At 37.3% G+C, this 20,516-nt stretch overlaps 1 protein-coding gene and 1 pseudogene across 2 annotated transcripts in view; both read right to left on the reverse strand.

Annotated features, from left to right (window-relative positions):
- Window positions 1-5,399: 5,399 nt before the first annotated feature.
- Window positions 5,400-6,959, reverse strand: LOC119246946 (protein archease-like; annotated as a pseudogene).
- The window catches only part of IRAK4 (interleukin 1 receptor associated kinase 4), a 28,574-nt gene continuing 14,078 nt past the window's right edge, over window positions 6,021-20,516 (reverse strand). For both annotated transcript variants that reach the window (XM_037514116.2, XM_037514117.2), the window contains exons 8-13: window positions 16,977-17,091; window positions 16,451-16,560; window positions 12,085-12,268; window positions 10,734-10,796; window positions 7,688-7,846; window positions 6,021-7,536 (exon numbers count right to left, since the gene is read on the reverse strand). In XM_037514116.2, coding sequence (XP_037370013.1) covers window positions 7,501-7,536; window positions 7,688-7,846; window positions 10,734-10,796; window positions 12,085-12,268; window positions 16,451-16,560; window positions 16,977-17,091 — 667 coding nt within the window. In that variant the 3' untranslated portion in view covers window positions 6,021-7,500. The remainder of the gene's footprint in view (window positions 7,537-7,687; window positions 7,847-10,733; window positions 10,797-12,084; window positions 12,269-16,450; window positions 16,561-16,976; window positions 17,092-20,516) is intronic.

A 20,516-nucleotide genomic window follows, 5' to 3' on the forward strand; every position in this document is an offset into this window, starting at 1 on the left:
TTTTCTTTTAAAGATACATGGGCTTCATATTCAGGGATTTTGATACAGTATGTGGGCCCAGAATCCTTTAGTTCCACAAATAACTCACATACTATATATTATGTGCCGTGGCAGGTATAATTTGCCTTGAATACTAATAATTGTGAGTCCCCAAACCCCACCCCACCAACGCCATTTGTTCAACAAACCACACGTGTTGCTAGTACTGGTACTTAATGGTAACATAAAAAAAATCTGGCCCTCCATTTAGTCACTAGTTTTGCATGACTTGACCCAGGCCTTTCACCTGCCTTCACCAGTCCCCTCCAGTTCCTAATCTGTCCTAACCTGCCAGCTGTAAGGGAGGGGTCAAGTGCATTCACTGCCTGAGGAACACTGTTCTGTCCCTGACACTGGGTCACTAATCCATTATCTACATGTCCTGCTTCCTCACAAGGCAGGAACCCAATCTGATTGTACTTCTGGGTCTCTCATGAATCCTGTTTTACTTTTCCTCATAACACTGAGGAATTATTTATGCGCATAACATTTGTCTCCTCTACTAAAATACAAGCTCAGAGCTAGAACAGTGGCTAGGTCAGAGTGGAAAGGAGCACTCTTAGCAGAGGTAGGTGAATACAGAGGCCTATGTTTCTGGCCAAAGCAAACCTCACAGGCACTGATAGAGCCCTTCACCCTGTGAAAAATGGTTTCCGTGACATAAGACACAGCAGATCCAGTCCTGAATAGAAATAATTTTGGTGGCGATCCTCATTCAGTGGACTATCCACTGTGAGAGATGAAGACCAGTCTACTCAACTGCCCGTGCTGCTCCATCACCATCGGCACTTGCTAGGATTCAGCCATGTTGTAATTTCTTACTGAACTCTGGATGCTTAATGGAAAGAAACAAACCATGAATGGGGGTTAAATTTTATTTCTAGGTCTTCTATTACCAAGCTGTATGGATAAGACAACATGGGTTATATTTCTAAGTGTGCATATGTATGTGTATGCAAGGCTGTCACTTATAGATTATAAACTATAAATGAGTTACGTGTTGTGACACTGGTAACATCACCAACTACCCCAAAATGTAGTGGTTTAAAGCAGTTGTTTAAAACGATTGGTCCTCCCTGATGGCATAGGGGTTAAATCTTAGCCCTATCATCACCTCAAAGGCCTGAGCTTGATTCCCAGCCAGGGAGCTGACTCACATAGTACACAGCAGACCTCTCCTGTCTCGCCCGCTGCTCCCCTTAGCAATGGATCTCAGTCAAACCACCTGTTCTGCTCCCCACTCTGTTTCTGGGGAATCCTCTCACCTCCCTACACACACCTCTAGCCCGCACCTCAGTTCTTCTATGCAAAAAAGAGAGAGAGAATTAATATGATGGCGCAAGTGAGTATAGTGGTAAACATTCAAACTGATGCCAGATGTCTGAGTTCAAAGTCCCAATTCTGTTTTATTAGCTGCGTGATCTTTGGAAGATACTTCCCTTCAGTTTCCTCATTTGTAAAATGTAGATAAATAATGTTACCAACTAATCATAGGATTATGAGGATTAAATAAATGGAGAACACTTTGACTAGTGCTCATAAATGTTTAACAAAAGGTGTAACATGTGACTTAAAATTACAAGCTTATACATTAACATCATTATTATTTATTGTAGTACTACGGGAACACAAATGTACCTATTTCTATCTAGAGAATCAGAAAATACTTTGTGGAATGGCTCTTAAAGAAATGATAGGAGTCTGCTAGGCAACCAAATAGGGGCATTCCAAGCATAATGAAGGGTGGATACATAGGTATGTCATATTTGCAAAATTCCCCTCTCCATTTCTTTGTGTTTACTTAATTCCTTTTTACAGTGTCTCGTAGATTTCAGATGCTTCGTCTCCATTGTTAAGTTTACTCCCAGGTATTGCATCATTTTTGGTGAAATTATAAATGAGAGTTTTCTTATCTTTCTTCTAATTCTTTGTGTGAATATAGACACCAAACAGCCTTCTGTGTATTGTTGTATATCCTGCTCCTTTACTGTATTCATTTATAATTTCTAGTAGCTTTTTTTGTAGAGCCTTTGGATTTTCTGTGTATATTATCAAGTCATCTTCAAATAGTGATAACATCAATTCTTTTGTCCCAATTTGGATTCCTTTTATGGCTGTTTCTTTCCAAATTACTTTGGCTAGGACAAAGACAGTCTTACCTTGTTTCTGTCCTTACGAGAAATGTTTTCAGTTTTTCAACATTGAGCATGATGTTGGCTGTGGATTTCTCATATATGACTTACTATGTTGAGATGTTCCTTTAATTGTCATTTTATTGAGAGTTTTTTTAAATCATAAATGGGTGTGGAATCTTGTCAAATGCTTTTCAGCATCTGTTGAAATAATCGTGATTTTTTAATGTGGTGAATGACATTGATTTATGTATATATGTTGAGCCAATCTTGCATCCCTGACTGAATCCCACTTATCATGATGGATGATTCTTTTAATATATTGCTGGATTCATTTGGCCCAGATGTAATTGAGGATTTTTGCATAGAGTTCATTGGAAACATTACCTTGTAGTTTCCTGCCCTGCTCCTCCTTTTTAATAAAATGTGTTTGGGAACTTTCCCTCTTCTTCAAAAATTTTTTTTGAAGAGCTTGAGAATGACAGGTATTAAATCCTCTGATGGTTTGGTAGAGTGAAACCATCTGGTCCTAGGTTTTTGTTCCTAGAAAAACTTTTGATTAATCTTTCAATTTCTTTGCTTATGGGTAGTCTGTTCAAGTGGTCTACTTCATCCTGATTCAGTCTTGGAAGGTTCTTTTTTTAAAATTTATTTATTTATTTATACAAGAACCAGGGTAAAGGCCAGATGCGCAGGAGGGTGAGAGGATTCACCAGAGACAGAGTGGGGAACAGAACAGGCAGACTGACCAAATACACTGCTGAGGGGAGCAGCGGGCTCGACAGGAGAGGTCTGTGGCGCCATGTGGGACCCTCTCCCGCTGGCTGGGATCGAACTGGCTCTGCAGAGGCTGCAGACAGCTTCACAGTGCGATGCTCAACCACCTGTGCCACCAGGGGAGGCCCTTGAAACGTTCTTATGATTCCAAAAATTTGTCCATTTCTTCTAGGTTGTGTAACTTCTTTGCATATAGACATTCCTAGTAGGTGTCTTATGATCCTTTTTACTTATGCTGTTTTGTTGTGATTTCACCTCTTTCATTTCCAATTCTTTTTTTTTTTTTATAGAGGCATGTTTTTCTTTCTTTATTTGTTTGTTTGTTTGTTTATACATGCACTGGGTACAGTCAGAAGCACGGGAGGGTGAGAGAATTCACCAGGGCCAGAGCGGGGAGCAGAACAGACAGACTGATGAAACACACTGCTGAGGGGAGCAGCGGGCGGCAGGTGAGGTCTGCGCGCCATGTGGGACCCTCACCCGGTGGCCGGGGATCGAATGGGTGCTGCAGAGGCCGCGGGCAGCTTTGCAACCCAGCGCTCAACTGCTGCACCACCGGGGAGGCCCTCCAATTCTTTTTTATTTGGGGTTTCTCTCTTTCCTGGGGCGGGTGTTTCACTGTTATTGTGAGAAAAGTTCTTGGTTTTGTTCATCTTTTGTATCATCTATCTGATTTCTATTTGCTTATTTCCACTCCAATTTTAATAATTTCTTTCTATTGATTTTTGGTTTCACTCGTTTTTACTTTTCTAGTTCCTTCAGGTGTACAGTTAGTTTACTTGAGATATTTCTTGTTCAGTTATATGTTCCTGTAATGCTCTGTATTTTCCTCTATCATTTTTGCTGCATCCCATAGGAACTGGTAGCTTGTCTCTTCATTTTCATTAGTCTCCAGATTTTTTATTTCTCCTTTGATTTCTTCATCAACCCAAGAGTTATTTAAATGCATTTTGCTTAGTCTCCACACATTTAGCTATTTTCTAGATTTCTTTTTTGTGGTTGCTTTCCAGCTTTTTACCATTGTGGTCAAAAAAGCTGTTTGACATAATTTTTATTTTCATATATATATTTAGATTTATTTATGCATACAAGAACTGGGGTACAGGTTAGAGGTGTGGGGGGTGAGAGGATTCACCAGAGACAGAGCAGGGAGCAAAACAGGCAGATAGACTGAAGTACAGTGCTGAGGGGAGCAGCAGGTGAGTCAGGAGAGGTCTGCTGCGCCATGTGGGTAGCTCCCTGGCCAAGGATCAAACTCGTGCTGCAGTGGCTGCAAACAGCTTCATAGGCTGTGTCTTAACAACTTGCGCTACAAGGGAGGCCTTATTTTCATATATTTTTGAGATGTGCTTTGTGTCCCAGCATGATTGATCCTTGAGAATGTCTGATGTGCTGTTGAGAAGAATGTGTATTCATTTCTTTTGGGATGGGAGGCTCTATAAATATCTCTTAGGCCAGTCTGTTTCTTAGTATAGTTTCTATTGACTCTTTTATTCCCACTGGATATGGATCATACTTTGTTGTTTTAGTATCTTGTTGCATATATGTCCTAGTATATTTTTGTTGAATATTTTGCACTTTAAATAAAATAACCTGGTGACTCTGGAAATCAGACATTACCCTCTCAATAGATTTGTTGTTGTTGCTAATTGTCTTAGTTGTTATTTATTTCATGAGTTTAATGAATGAATTCTGTAAAATCTATATTCTTTAGATTTAGAGGACACTGAAGCCTCTGCTCAACTTAGTCATCAGCTACTAAGTAGACAGGAGTTTTAAAAATGTCTTTAGGCAGTAAATGTCCCAGTCTTTGCCAGGGACAGCCTATGCATGTCAAGATACTTTCCACACTCAACTAGGCAGTCTGGATTCTGTCTTAGTCTTAACTTCTTGCTTGAAGAGAGGTCCCTGGTCAGCCAGAGGTGGGAGTTTAGGGTCTTCTTTTATATTGAGAAACTGTCAATACATCAGTGTTTAAAAATGAGAGCAGGAGAAATTCAGTGTTCTTTCTAGAGAAGTCTTACAAAAATTCAGCTAGAACTATTTCTAAGAAAACCAACTAGAATACAGGATGGTGATGTCTGTTTCACACAATCTAAAGCACAACTTCCCTTAATGCACATTTGGAAAAAATGTCTGAACCAATTTGAAAGAAAGGTAAAATCTTGAGTGTAAGTATTCTCAAATTATTCTTTTTTCAAACTGGATTCGGAAAGAGATTGGAGACTTTGGTGCTCCAGGCTGCTGCTTACATCAGTGGTCCCTTTTGGGACCAGGCTAAAGGGTTTGCATCACTTTGGACAGGTGTGAGGTGTCTGCTGCTGTAACAGGGAATGAATAAATGAAGGACCATATTTGCCACTTGAAGAATTCTTTGAAGTTTGAATTTTTGGGTAAGGTATGTCAAGGTTGTATCCTGGTTTTCCTTTTCTGAAAGTCAAAGTTTAATAATTTGTGCGCTGCAAATTCCCACATACCAACAGATAATGTAGGATGTATATTCTAGTATCTTCTCAAAAGGAAGAGAAAAAGCAGTTCTTCATAGGAGTCTTTTTTCCTGGTATCTTAAATGTCAATGATCACAAAAACCTCTGACTTTTCTTCATGGTAGATCTGCATTGCTGAATATTGCCTTGACTTCAGCACGCTGAGGGTGCTTAGACAGTGAGAATTCTTCTTCCCACCCAAGTGACCATCACTTGAAGTTTCTTTGATTAATATTAAGTACTTTCACTTTCTGGGGTATGAGAATTCATCAGCACTAAACTTATAAAGCCATTCATGCAGAAAATGAAACAGAAGAGATTCTGAGTCATCTCCTTGGGTTTCTACTTCCACTGTTTCGAGGAGCGCCATAGTCCCATATCTGTGACCATCACATACTACTCAATGGTTTCATCCATGCATGTGCCTGGATATGCACCATACGATCTAAATACTTGTACTTCCAAATGACTTGCAGATACTTGATCTTGATCGCCCTCTGCTCTTTAGTCAAATTATAATCTATATACTGTTCATTTTTATCTGCCCATTGCTTTTATAAATGCCTGGAACATAGGCAGGCACTTGGACCATAGAAAACAACCAAGGAATATTTGTTGAACTCATTTAATAGTTGTTGCTTTAGGTGAGAGTATTTCATAAGGTGATTCCCCCCCCTCCATTTCTTTGAGGTATACAATTTTGCATTCATTTTGAAAATTCATTGCTTTTGCTTCCCTACTTATTACTTTAGAATTTGAATGACTTAAAAGTCATTCTTGTGTGTGTCCACTTCTGTAATTGAATAATACATACCTTATAGAGTATGGGACGAAACTGTTTAAAGGTACAAACACAGGTATTAGACAAGTACATGTAATGTAATACATAACATGACAACCTATTTGATAGCATTGCATTCTATAATGTTTGAACTTGCTAGGGGAGTAGATCTTAAATATCCTTACCATATCAAAAAAAAAAAGGTAATTATGTGAGTTGATGATACTGACTATAGCAGAAGATGATTATCCTCTATAATTATTTAGACATTCCTAAATGCTTTCTTGGGGGAAAGATAGCACTCCTTTCAAATTACCTTTATAAACTAAGTAAGCAGAAACATTTGCTAGTTGAAAAGAAAAATAAAATGATTTAGTCAATTCATCTCAACAGAAACCCATATACAGTATGGTTGTGTTTTCCTGGCTGATAACTGGAAGGTAGCTCTCATCTCTAAGGCCACCCTATGTCTCAGCCAATGTGACTCTTTTCAACACAATAATTTACTTTCTCAAGGCCAACAGACTTTATTTCTTGTGAGAGTTCACCTTACTAGGGCAGGCCTATCTACCACGCCCTGCGGATACTTTAAGTCAGCTGATTTGGAACCTTAACTGCATCTGCAAAATTCCTTCAACTTTGCCACAGAACAGCATCTAAAACAACAGACCATCAGGGCATATTGGGCTTGTGGTGAATGATCGTTTAAAATATAGCACACTGTGAAGATGACACCACAGACATGATGGCAATAGGATTTTATAATCATCTATATGACCTTTAAATTTTATATCACCTTTACAAGTTACAAAATGCTGGTATATATTTTACATCATTTTATTTTCATGACTATCTGTCAGAGAGGCACAGCAGATATTAGTCAAAGTCACAAGAGTAAAAAACCACGATTCAAAGACGCTGGAAATTATCCAAAGTTTTACAGCCATTAGTAGTCAAGTCGGGTCTCAGTTGTGGGTCCTTTGAATCTGTGGTTCAGCACTTTTTTTTGCTAATCCTGTAGTTCACAAACTGTTCGGTGCGGTTCCGAGGAGATGTCTTAAAGACAGCTCTAAGATCTGGAGTGGCAGTGGGAAGGTAGGGCTAAGCAGCAACACAGTAGCTCTGCTTTTGTTTGCTCTATATGCTGGAGGTGCCATGTAAGCTTTAACAATTGCTGCTGTACATGATTCCTTGGCAAAGACAAGAAGAAAGTTTACAAAAAATTTAATGAAAAAATGTCTTGGAGAGCTGTATATGGGAAGCCAAGAACTTTAAAGGCCAAGTGTTAAGATGCTGTCATTTCTTGCAGTTGCTGTTGAACCTTTTATTTAAAAAAAAAAATGGAGAGAGAGAGAGAAAACAAAATAAAAAACAAAAGAACTACATTAAATAATAGGTTTGCAATGTGCACTTAGGGGAAAAAATGATGAACCCCACATCCTTACTTTCTAAATAATTGTAAAAATTAATACCTTCTTAATATCTGGTCTCTTATTTTTTTTTTCATGCAGACACTGAGTAGCAACAGCGTACATATTTTCAATGGACATGGAATCAATGTCATTCATCTTCTTATCAACATAATCATCAATAGTTTTTTCTTCGTCTTCAATTTCTTCTTTAATATCCAGCTTTAAAATGAATGTTAACACTTTGAATTTCAAATGGAAGGGAAAGAGTATAAATTTTAATGGTTTAACCTACTTTATGATAACATGTACTGTTACCTACTTTGATAATATTATTAAGAATTGAAGACAGCCAAGAAAGTCTGTTACTTATAAACACACACAAACATACATGCATACTGACCTTCTAGATACCATCAGCCATTTGCCTTTTAATTTTTGTATTTGTGTGACTGAGCTTGTAGCTGTCCTGCCCCAATGAGTAGTCTCCCCTATGCTGCCAGCACAGGTCTGTTTCTTGATGTGCTTCTGATAATGCAATTGTAACTTCTGGACCCAGATTCTGCCTTCCTGCACAGGCAAAATTCTTTAGGGGCACTCAAATTGTTGAAAGAAAAAGATGGAGGGCAACACACTGGAGAGGGCCAGGATGAAAAAGTAGTGAATAAGGAGAGAGGTACAGAAGCAGGTTGTTAGAGTGGGTGGACCCCCACATGATACATCCATGTCCTAATTTCCAGAACCTGTAGATATGATCTTATTTGGAGAAGAATTTCTTTGCAAATGTAATGATGGAAATTATTTTCAGATGAGAGAATCCTGGATTACCCAGGTGGGCTCTAAACCCAAGGACAAGTGTGGGTATGAGACAGAAAGAGAAGAAAACAGACTAGAGGAAAAGACAGTATGGCCAAGGAGTGGAGACTGGCCTCACGTGATCACAAATCAAGGAATGGTGCAGCCACCGGAAGCTGGAAGACAAGGGACATTATCCCTGACAGCCATACCCAGAGGTAATGTGACCCTGTAACACCTTGATTTCAGACTTCTGGCTCCCAGAAATAGCAGAGAATAAATTTCAGTTGTTTTAAGTCCCAGGTTATGGGAAATTTTTTACAGCAGTCCTAGGAAACTAATACAGATGGAAAAGACTATGTGAGGTTGGTTAGAAGCACTCCAGTTTTCAAGGATGAATTTAGAAAGTGCAATGGCAGAATCTAGTGATGCAAAGGTATTTAAAAGAATCACTTTTAAAAGCTGCACTTATATTAAAATCTTATTAATTTATAGTCACAACACATTTGAATCTTAAAAATTAAGTGCAAGAATAGAATCTTCCCTTAATAAGTTTTATGATTTTCACTGTTACATGATGATGCACAGTACTTGTGACTAAGATGGATTTTTTGTTTTTCTGTATTTCATCCTTAGTTGAGTTATAGTTTTGTGGCTTTCATAATCTTCTGAAGGGAAAAAGAATCTCAGGCAAGAGGACAGAAAATTAGACAAGTAAGACTTTCTTAAAAAATGTTAAGTTGCAAGTTAGTAAAACACTGGATTTCATCTTTAGCCTCCATGCTTTTTTGCTCTCCTGTATTTTTAATTCGTGCTTTCTCTGTATAATCCAATCCACCCCAAAGTTTTATCTATGCCTGTATACTAATGACTCAAAAACTGCATCTTCTTCCCTGACCTCTAACAACCACTGAGACAGAAAATTTTATTTCTTTGATGAGGACAAAACTTGATTTTTTATGTATGAGTGTAAAAAGTCCAAAATTTAATAATAACCTTAAATAATAATATTATGTTCTGTAAGTATATATATTATGTGAAATATTAATAGTATGTAATATATTAATGTGAAATATTATATATTAATGTGAAATATTATATTAATATGAAATATTATATAGCATGTAATATTTCATTATTACATTTCAGTATACCACAGAAATTTTTAAAATGTACATTTTTTATAAGAGACACTCATAATATTATATTTTTTGCTCTTCTCAAAAAAAAGCATGAGGCATGGGCCTCCCCAGTGGCGCAGCGGTTGAGCGCTGGGTTACGAAGCTGCCCACAGCCTCTGAGGTGCTGGTTCGATCCCCAGCTGCTCCCCAGCCACCGGAGGAGGGTCCCACATGGTGCGCAGACCTCTCCTGCCACCCGCTGCTCCCCTCAGCAATGCACTTTGGTCCTTCTGCCTGCTCTGCTCCCCGCTCTGCCTCTGGTGAATTCTCTCACCCTCCCGCGCTTCTGACTGTACCCAGTGCATGTATAAGTAAGTAAGTAAGTAAGTAAATAAATAAATAAATAAATAAATAAAACATGCCTCTATTAAAAAAAAAAAGAAAAGAAAAAAAAAAAAAACATGAGGCAGGCCCTTGTGATTTTCTAATCTCCATTCTAGGGAAATAATTTGGTGCACGGGTATTGTCTGAATTTGCCACGCTCTTTTGCCCCATTAGAATATACATATTAATATAAATTTGGTGTAATTACTTGATTTTAAGAAAACCTATAAATGATAGTAGATATTTCTGTAAATCTCTAATTAAAAAAAAGACTAAGTTCTTAAATTTTACTATCTATGAAAAAAGGATATGGCATGATTTCCCTATTGTTTCAGTGTTCAGTTAGTCTATTTATGTACTTGTCAGTGAATGTTTAACTTTACAAATTGAGTAAAGCTTTACATAATTTCATAAATAAAATACTCTATAAAAGAATGGATCGATAATTTTCCTAGCAATTCTACTCTAATATAAATTTGATGGAAAGCCATGTTGTTTGTTTCTGGAATGAAAAACCTGTTAGTAATCACCCTGAAAGTAGCAAATAAAAACATAGTGGAGAAGAAAACAGAAATCATAGAGTTCTTTCTGATTTTTCCCACAAACTAGAACATAGGATATATACGACTTTCTTAAGCCTCACAAAAAATTGCAGCAGCCTTAGATTAGAAATATTTGATGTTCTTTTTGTTTGCTACATATAATTGCCAATGAATAGAAAATGGCTTTTCTAGATTCCAAATTTATGCATATAAACTTAGATTATAAAAGCAAAGAGAAAGGGAATGAAAAAATGAACTTTCAATTACCAATAACTGAGGTTCACGGTTTTCATCTACAGGTGGAAGTCCAGTTATTATTTCTAGTAAAACCTATGAGGACCAAAAAAAAAAAAAAATCCATTAACATAACACTAAAGACAACACATAGGAAGACAAGTGCTCCTGGTGGGCAAGAGCAGAATGTTCCTGTTTGTTATGATTTGGCAGGTTATTTCCTGGGTCTGGGAATGCTTATTACCATTAATTTATATGGAAAAACTTTCAAGCATTCCCAGGTAGGTTATTTCCCCAAAAACTTACCAAATAATACCAAATAGGAATGTTATAATACTTTTTTAAATTTATTTTTGCATAGAAGAACTGTGGTGTAGGCCTGAAGTGCAGGGATTGAGAGGATTCACCAGAGACAAGAGTGGGGAGCACAACAGGCGGACCGAATGAAATATACTGCTAAGGGGTACAGAGGGCAAGACAGAAGAGGTCTGCTGTGGCATGTGGGCCAGTTCCAGGATCAGACTCAGGCTGTATAGGTGACAATGCTGAAACTCAACCCCTAGGTCACTAGGGGGGCTCGCAGGAATGTTCTAATTTTGTATAAGGGGGGAGACCTGCATGGCTCTTGGCTGTGAAACCTGATTAGTCATTTCCACACACTGTGTATGTGTGGCACTACACTTTCAGGCACTACAGTGGAAAGCACATGAGCTGTGGTCACTCCTCACCACCCTTCTTCCTTCACAGTCTCTTGGATCCATTCACTCGCACAAATAGTTTTCTTCTATTGCAACTTACTGAACAGTCAGCTCCACTCAACACAAAACTCCCAGTCCTTTTCCTGTCTTGCAGGAGGCTCTTCACAAGAACAGTTTTATCTTGTTCTTAGCAGAATATTATTTTCTAAACTTTAGACCTTACTACAACCTTTTGCCTTCATTTCACAGTTCTATGAAGTTCAATTCCCATATATGAAACATGAAAAACTAAAACAAGGAAGTACTCAATTTCTGCAACCATGCCTCTCCACATGCCTCTCATTCCATCTTAAGAATTACTAGGAATAGAGCGGTAGATGAAAAAATTACAAAGCATATTTCCTTTAAAAATATGACACTGAAGTGTATATTTTATGTATGACTTAAGCATCATATTAATTCATGAGAATAATGTAGTAAAATGGATTTTTGCAGTAATTTTGAAAAACTATGAAAAAGGTTTATAAATTGAGAGATTTTATAACTTTCTCATTTAACTACAGTTGAAAGAGAACAATTCATGGCTTTATATATCAGAGTCAAGCAAGAAAGAAATATTCAAAATACATCTAATTCAATTTCAGTCCTAGTTAGAATGACTATTGTTATTAATACATGAGACTTACCACACCAAAGCTGTAGATGTCAGATTTGGGTGTGATTTCTCCTCGCAAAGCTTCAGGAGCCATATAAGCCGTTGTTCCCACAATTCTGCTAGTCATGACTGTTTGGGCAAACTTTTCAGAAGCCCGTGCAAGTCCAAAGTCAGATATTTTAGCTGTAAAGTCTGCATCTAGTAAGATATTTGCACTGGAGAAATATAAAATTCAGAGGAAAGAAATGTTCTTTTTTCCAAGTAATTCAAACTGTGTCTAAAGTAGATACATAAGTACAAGTACATATGCATTTACAGAGTATCCCACTTCATAATATGCACCATAAAAACCTGAAATTTATATAAATGAATCTGGAATTTAGATTAGTACCAAAGAGAAATAACTGCCTCCTTTTTTGTTCTTACAGAAAAATTTTAGGGGAATAAAAGTGAAATGAAACTGTCCATATTAGTGGGAGATACTTTTATTATTTCACAAATAATTTATTATAGGGTAACTTCCCTCAAAGCTTCCTAATTATTTTCTGCACCTTTCAGTTAGTTCATTAAAAATAATTTTCCAACCAATGTATCCTAATTACTCATTTCTTTATTCTTTTTTCTGTACTATCTCAACTCTTTCAAAGAAGAAAGAATGTGGTAAACCAATCTTAATGCACTTCTTATGTGCATTCATTCATATCCTCATATTCCCATTCAACAAAAATTTTATCATTGAAGACTACTATGTGCTATAGTATTTAAGCTTGGTACTGGGCATTGAGGAAACCTTTGAATCTTGTCTGTGACAAGGCCTTATGAATAATTTAGTCTTATGAATAATTTAAAAAAATCAATATGCTCCCCTTAATGGTGATATTAGGCACAAAATGTTGAAAGAAAAAACATGTGCCTGAAAGAACTGTGAAAATTCCAAAGAGAAAGTGAAAAGTGTGTTTAGTCTTGAATGTTTATAAGAAGTTAATGATTAATTGAGGAAAGAAAGGAATTACAGACAACATGGACAAAGTGATGAAAACAAAAAAAGAAAACATATACTCAATTTCAAGAAACTGGTGTCAATGGAATATGGAATGAATTTGAACTTTATCCTGTGAGAAATAGGATACCAGCTAAAGTGTTCATAGTATGGAGCAGGTGTTATCAGACTTGACTTTTAGGACCACAACCTGGCAATGAATAGATGAGAACTAGCACAGAATGGTTGAAGGTTGAGGGGGATGGTTTGTAAAAAAGCAAGTAAGAGACAGTGGAGGTGTAAATAACTGAGGAAAATATGAGGTGCAAATTTTGAGGCACACTCAATAGTAATTAGTATGATTTGGGACATGAGAAAGACTGTAGCTTGCAGACAGGACAATAGTGACTTCTTTTGATCAGCAAAGAAATACAGGAGGAAGACTTCGGGTTGGGAGAGGTATTGATAGAAATTTGATTTCTGACATTTTGATTTTAGAGTTGCTTGGGACATTCAGGTGAGGTGTTTTAGTATGGAGGTGCTGAAAATAGAGGACTGGGAGCTAATGATATAGTCACTCACATGCAAATCACTTTAAAAACTACTCTCTTGTAGCACCACATTTCTCTTCCCACAGGCATACAAGTATGCTTTACTCTCTACAATCTAAAAAAAAAAGTTTTCTGGGGCTTCCCTGGTTGCTTAGGGGTTAAATCTCAGCCCCATCACCACTACAGAATGAGTTCCATCCCAGGCCAGGTTGCCGAACTACATAGGGCACAGCTGACCTCTCCTGTTTCGGCCACTGCTCCCCTCAGCAGTGGCTCTTCTGCTGTTCCCCAGTGCCTGTTCTGCTCCCCACTTTGTCTCTGGGGAATCCTCTCACCCTCTGCACCTCCGGTCTACACTCCAGTTCTTCCACCCAAAAATAAAAAATTAAAAAAAAAAAAAAAAGCTTTAAGAAAAGTTTCCTGGGGCCTCCCTGGTGGCGCAGCGGTTGCGCACTGGGCTGCGAAGCTGCCCGCAGCCTCTGCAGCGCCAGTTTGATCCCCGGCTGCCTGGCGAGGGTCCCACATGGCACGCAGACCTCTCCTGCCGCCTGCTGCTCCCTTCAGCAGTGTACTTCGGTTCTTCTGCTTGTTCTGCTCCCTGCTCTGGCTCTGGTGAATTCTCTCACCCTCCCACGCTTCTGACTGTACCCAGTGCTTGTATAAATAAATAAATAAATCTTAAAAAAAAAGAGTCCATCTTAAAAAAAAAAAAAAAGAAAAAAGAAAAGTTTCCTGAATAACAACTATCTCCAGTTATTATGTTCACTATCTAAATGTCTTAAAAAGACTTGTCTATACTCAGTTCCCTTTCTCTGCTCAACTACCACCTGACTTCTGACCCAGTTACTTACTACAGGGAACTCGGTCTCTAATGACCTTTATGGCACTTATCAAATGGATACTTTGTTTCCTTTTTTTCAGGGATACTATATTCTTCTGTTTTTTTATCTTACCTCTGTGCCTACTTTCTTAGATGCCTTTTGGGATTAATTCTCTTTTACATAAGTAATAAGTCTTAAAGTTCCAGAGAGAACAAAGTGGAGAGAAAGCACAGTGGACAAGGGTAAAGGACCAGAGGTGCTATGGCGCTGGGTGTGGTATGGTAGCTACACCTGAAGGGGGAGATCCTGTACTTCCAAAACACTAATGATGATGTAACGTAATGGCACTTCAATAGAATATTTAAGGCAATAAAATTAAAAATTATAAAATTCCTTAGGACTTGATTTGGAATCTTTTCAGAGTCTGTATCTCTCCTTAAGCGATTACAATCATATGACCGTGCTTCAATTATTACCTGAATGCAAGTAATACACAAATTTATATCTTTAGCTTATTTTTCCTGCTCCAAATCTGTATGTCATTCTATCTGTTCCCACTCCTATATCTTAAAATAACCTCAAACACAATGTGTACAAAAGGAGAAGTCACATTGTCCACACCCTCCAATCTCCTGACCCCAGCCAGGTTCTTTTGTGGTGCCTTTAATATAAGTGAATCATGCCATAATCAATCCAAAATGAATTCTAGAAGCCATAAATCCAGGAGTCATTCCTGATACCACTCTCCCTCATGCCTCTGCAGTAAAGATATCATCAAATCCTACCACTTTAATTTCTAAATCTGCTCACTTCTCTTCTATGAACTACTACCATGTTCTATGATAGCCTCCTAACTATCCTTACAAAATTCTAACATGATAGACTTCTATGATACCCTCCAGCTACCCCTTCTTACAAATAGTCCTTTATACTTTAGTCAAAGGTATTCTAAAACTTAAATATGATGTCATGTTCCTACTTATAATTTTCAATGACATCAGACTATAGTTATGATGAAACTAAAATCTTCACCTTAGTCTACTAGGTCTTAGTTTCAGCTCCTTACCTACCTCTATAATTTTATTTTGCATCAACAGTTCTTTCTATTTCTACATTTTAGTCACACTGCATTTATTTCGCTTCCTGGAATGCATCATGCTACGATGTTCCTTATCACTACCAGTCTAGTAAATGTGGTGCCTTCTGCTCAAAGTGTTTTTTCCTCCAATTTCATAACACTTCTCAAATTCTGCCTTCTTATTTCTTGCTAGTTGTGTGAATCTCCGTTTAAATATGACTTCCTCAGGAACTCTTTTTTTTTTTTTTTTAAGATTTATTTATTTATGCATACAAGAACTGATGTACAGGCCAGAGGTGCGGAGGGTGAGAGGATTCACCAGAGACAGATGAGGAGCAGAACAGGTGGTCAACTGAAATACACTGCTGAGGGGCGCAGCGGACGAGACAGGAGAGGTCTGCTGCGCCATGTGGGTCACCTTCCTGGCCAGGGATCAAACGCCTGCTGCAGTAGTTGCAGATAGCATCATAGTGCTGAGCTTAACCCCTTGTGCCACCAGGGGGTGCCAGGGAACTCTTTTTATACTAATGATGCACACTAAAATTCTATTACTATTTTGTGATTATTTGACTGATGTCAAACTCTATAAATGCTACTTTCGCTAATGATATTATCGACCTAGCATATAGCCAGCACTTAATTAAAATTTGTTAATTAAACAGATAAATAAGAAGAAACAGAACTGAAAAGTACCCATATAGGGTGAAGGTGATTCAGAAGTTATAATCCAGAAATAAAATAAAAATAATTTCAACCAGGCAACAGTTGTAAAGAATAACACAATAACATGGAAGAGCACTAAATACAGGCCACTGGGTTTTGAATAAAGGAAACCGTGGATGTCCTTAGTGAGATGAGCTTTCACAGAAAGCTCTAGGTTAAGACATGCATGTCAATAGTGGCTAAAAAGAATGAGAACAAATTATTATTTAATTAGGGTCTTCTGAAACTTTAAAACTAGTACTTACCTTTTAATATCTCTATGAATGTGATGGTTTTCATGTAAAAAACTGATGCCATTTGCTGCACCCTGAGCTATATTACATCTTACGTGCCAAGGAAGTGGTGGAGTATCATCCTTAAGAAGAAATGAACCAATTTTTTAAAAAGATGGAGGATAAAAACAATCTATACAAAATATCTAATAGAATATTTTTCCCAGAAACTACTGAAAATAATAATATACAACAAAGAATTTTATGACTACTTTAAAGTTGTTAAAAATGATCTCTAAATAAGATCAAATGGGGGTTAGCATTGCTTTTTTGGTGACAAAAATACACAAGAGGGTCTGCAAAGTGTACCCTTAGCTGATATTTTTACATTCTAGATTATCACCTAATAAAGTAGAAACCTCAATTTACATATCAAAGGTACAATTTTCACAGAGCAGAGAAAAATACTAAGACTAATGGAGTTTAAATGATTCTGTTATACAGGAACTTTAGTATTCCAACACAGAAAGTCAAGCAAAGTGATAAACAAACACCTTACCAAGCATGACAGTCTGTCCAGTAATGAACCATTAGGCATGTAAACATATACCAAGCAGAGGTCATCTCCATCACTTGAGAAACCCAGTAGTTCTACTAAGTTTTCATGTTGACACCTGTGACAAATAATTTCCACTCAGAATTATTATGATACATACATATATTCAGCTGGAGGTTGGAAGTCATTCAATTTAGAGCTTTAGCAGAAAAACAGACAAGAAAATGACATATAACATATCATTTATAATGAATGTAGATTATGGTTTGCTTATTCATGTTGACTATTAGCTATGTAATTTTCTGCAAATGTTCCTCCTTTCAGTCAATATTGATCAATATTAGAAGCAAAATCTCTTTCTATGTAATAGTAAGAGCTTAACAGTTCAGATCATTGAAAACTATGATAGTTTAAGGATTAAGCTGATAGTTGCTTTTGTTTAGCATAATTTTCACTGATAGCATAAATATCAAGAAATATGTTGAAACTTTTATGATAACACTTATAAGAATTTTCTAATATATGCAGAGCACTGATTTATAGATACCTGATCTTCAATAACATAAAATCTACACATTTCTGATCTTTAATCATATCTGATTACTTATAACCTAATCTGAGTTTTCTTATATACTCAAGAGTAGCACAACTAAAAAGTGAAGTATAAAAAAATTGCAGGCATCTGAGGTACAGTAAATAGAAAATTGGGCTGAGTTGAAAGTCCTAAGCTTACAGTCCAGATCTGCCACCCCCTGGATATGTGACCTATGGCAAGTGAACAACCTCAACAAGCCTCAGGAAATTACTTGCTGCATGTGGACAATAAAACTAATTATGTAACATGGTTGCTATGAGAATTAAGTGAATATGTGCCTAGAAATATACCTAGTATGTGATAGGTATTCCATGCAAGTGCTTACTCATTTTGTTCATTCAAAATGATCTATAATTCTGGCATTTCATTATTTTAACTAGGACTTTCTATAGTCTTATATTTTAAGAAGTGCAAATTAAAATGATAAGAGATCCATTTTCTACCAAATTGGCACAATTTAAAAATGCTTTTAAAAGCTTCTTTACAGCAAAAGAGACAGTAATCAAAACAAAGACAGCCTACTGAATGGAAGGAAATATTTGCCCTCTGTACAACTGATAAGGGACTGATAGCATATTTCTGCAAAGACTACACAACTCAATAAAAACAAAGCCAACAATCTAATTGAAAATGGGCAGTGAACTGATAACATACTTCTCCAAAGAAGAAATGCAAATGGCCAACAGACATGAAAAAATATTCAACATCACTAATTATTAGGGAACTGCAAATCAAAACCACAGTGAGATAGTACATCATACCTGTCACCTGTGAGAATGGCACATATTAAAAAACAAACTTGGAAACAAACGCTGGAAAGGATGTGGAGTAAAAGGAACCCTTTTACATTGCTGATGGGAATGCAATCTAATCCAGCCACTAATGGAAAGCTGTGTGGAGGTTCCTTAAAACTCTAAAAGTGGATCTACCATATGATCCAGTGATTCTACTCCTAGGAATTCCGCCAAAAAACATGAAAATATGAATTCAAAAGGAAACCAGGGCCTCCCCGGTGGCACAGCGGTTGAGCGCCAGGCTGTGAAGCTGCGCACAGCCACTGCAGCGCTGGTTCGATCCCGGCTGCTCCCCGGCCACTGGAGGAGGGTCCCACATGGCACGCAGACCTCTCTTGCCGCCCGCTGCTCCCCTCAGCAGTGTACTTCGGTCCTTCTGCCTGCTCTGCTCCCCGCTCTGGCTCTGGTGAATTCTCTCACCCTCTCGCGCTTTTGACTGTACCCAGTGCTTGTATAAATAAATAAATCTTAAAAAAACAAAAAACAAAAAAAGGAAACCGGCACTTCTATGTTTACTGAAGCACTATTTACAATAGTGAAGCTATGGAAGTAACCCAAATGCCCCAAATAGATGGATGGATCAAAAAGTTTAGTATACATACACAATGGAATACTACTCAGCTATCCAGTAAGACAAAATCTTTCCATTTACAGCAACATCGATGGAGTTGGAAGGGATTATGCTCAGTGAAATAAGTCAAAAGGAAAAAGCTAAATATCACATGGTTTCACTTATATGCAGAATGCAGAGAAATCAACAACAGATCAAGAAAAACATGAAACTTGCAAGCTGACCATGGACCTGAGGCATATAGCAAGGGAGGGGGAGAGGGTCAAAACCAGGGGAGGGAAGGTTACAAGGGACTGTGGTGATGGATCACGGGTGCTGTGGTGGTGGGAGAACTAAGGGAACAAACCAGAGGGGAGAAACCAATTGCTGTACAAAAATGAACAAGGATGTAAGAAAATAAATAAATAAATTTAGAGAGAAAAAAGAATGCTTTTTAAAAAAACATTTGCTGAGTTTACACTTTATACAAGGTATTGTGGGAAATTAGTTGTCCTGGTTTTATTTAAACCATACAATAACTTAATGGTGGTATTTTATATAGAATAGGATACAACTACTATGTGATTTTACAGATTAGAAAACTAATGACTACAGAGTTAGCAAACTTGGTTAAAGTCATTCTGTTAGTAAGGTCCAGGGACTGACATTTATTAAAACAAAGTGGTAATATTCAATGGTGGGGAGGGGGCCATGAAGTTTGGAATTGTAATAAATTGCTGGTAGGAATATAAATTACCACAACTTTTCTATAAAGCTATTTGTTCTTATACTTGGTTTGTTTTTTAAATGTTCATACATTTTGAACCAGTAATTCTTGGACTCTCGCTGATGAAACAAGCAGAGATGCATTTCAAGATTTATGTACAGAGAGTTTTTTTTTAAGATTTATTTATTTATGCACACAAGAACTGGGGTATAGGCCAGAGGTGTACAGGGTAAGAGGATTCACCAGAGACAGACTGGGGAGCAGAACAGGAAGACTGATTGAAATACACTGCTGAGGGGAGCAATGGGCGAGTCAGGAGAGGTCTCTGAGTCATGTGGTTCACCTCCCTGGCTGGGGATGGAATTCGTGCTGCAGTGTCTGCAGATAGCTTCATAGTGTTGCATTTTAACCCCTTGTGCCACCAGGGAGGTTCTGAGAAATTTAAAAGATCTTTATTTTGTAATACTGAAAATTAGTAACAAGTCTAGTGGAGTAGTGGTTAAATAAAACATAATTCTCACTTGATAGAATGTTGTAGACTGTAAAATGTCCTAAAGTTACTTGTAGTGAGATGAAAAAAAACTTCAAACATCATGAAGTATATAGAAATATTATAAATTGTTCTCTCTGACTGATATATTTGAGATTTTTACTATTTAAATAATATTTTCCTGATTATCCACTTTGAACCCATAACTTTTAGGTTGAAGAATGGGGGTAAGGCAGAGGAGAGCAAATCCTGAAAGAGTTTTAATTGTTTTGTCAGTCAGTGTGAGTAGTTTTTACTTTGAATGAATGAATTCCAGTCTCTTATTTCTTTCTTGAGGTAAAGCAACTAGAATTTATGATTTATAGCAGTGGGTGTAAATAAGGTAAA

The sequence above is a fragment of the Talpa occidentalis genome, unplaced genomic scaffold (assembly GCF_014898055.3).
Source record: "Talpa occidentalis isolate TD23 unplaced genomic scaffold, MPIMG_talOcc4v2.1 talOcc4.16, whole genome shotgun sequence".
Classification (NCBI taxonomy): Eukaryota; Metazoa; Chordata; class Mammalia; order Eulipotyphla; family Talpidae; genus Talpa; species Talpa occidentalis.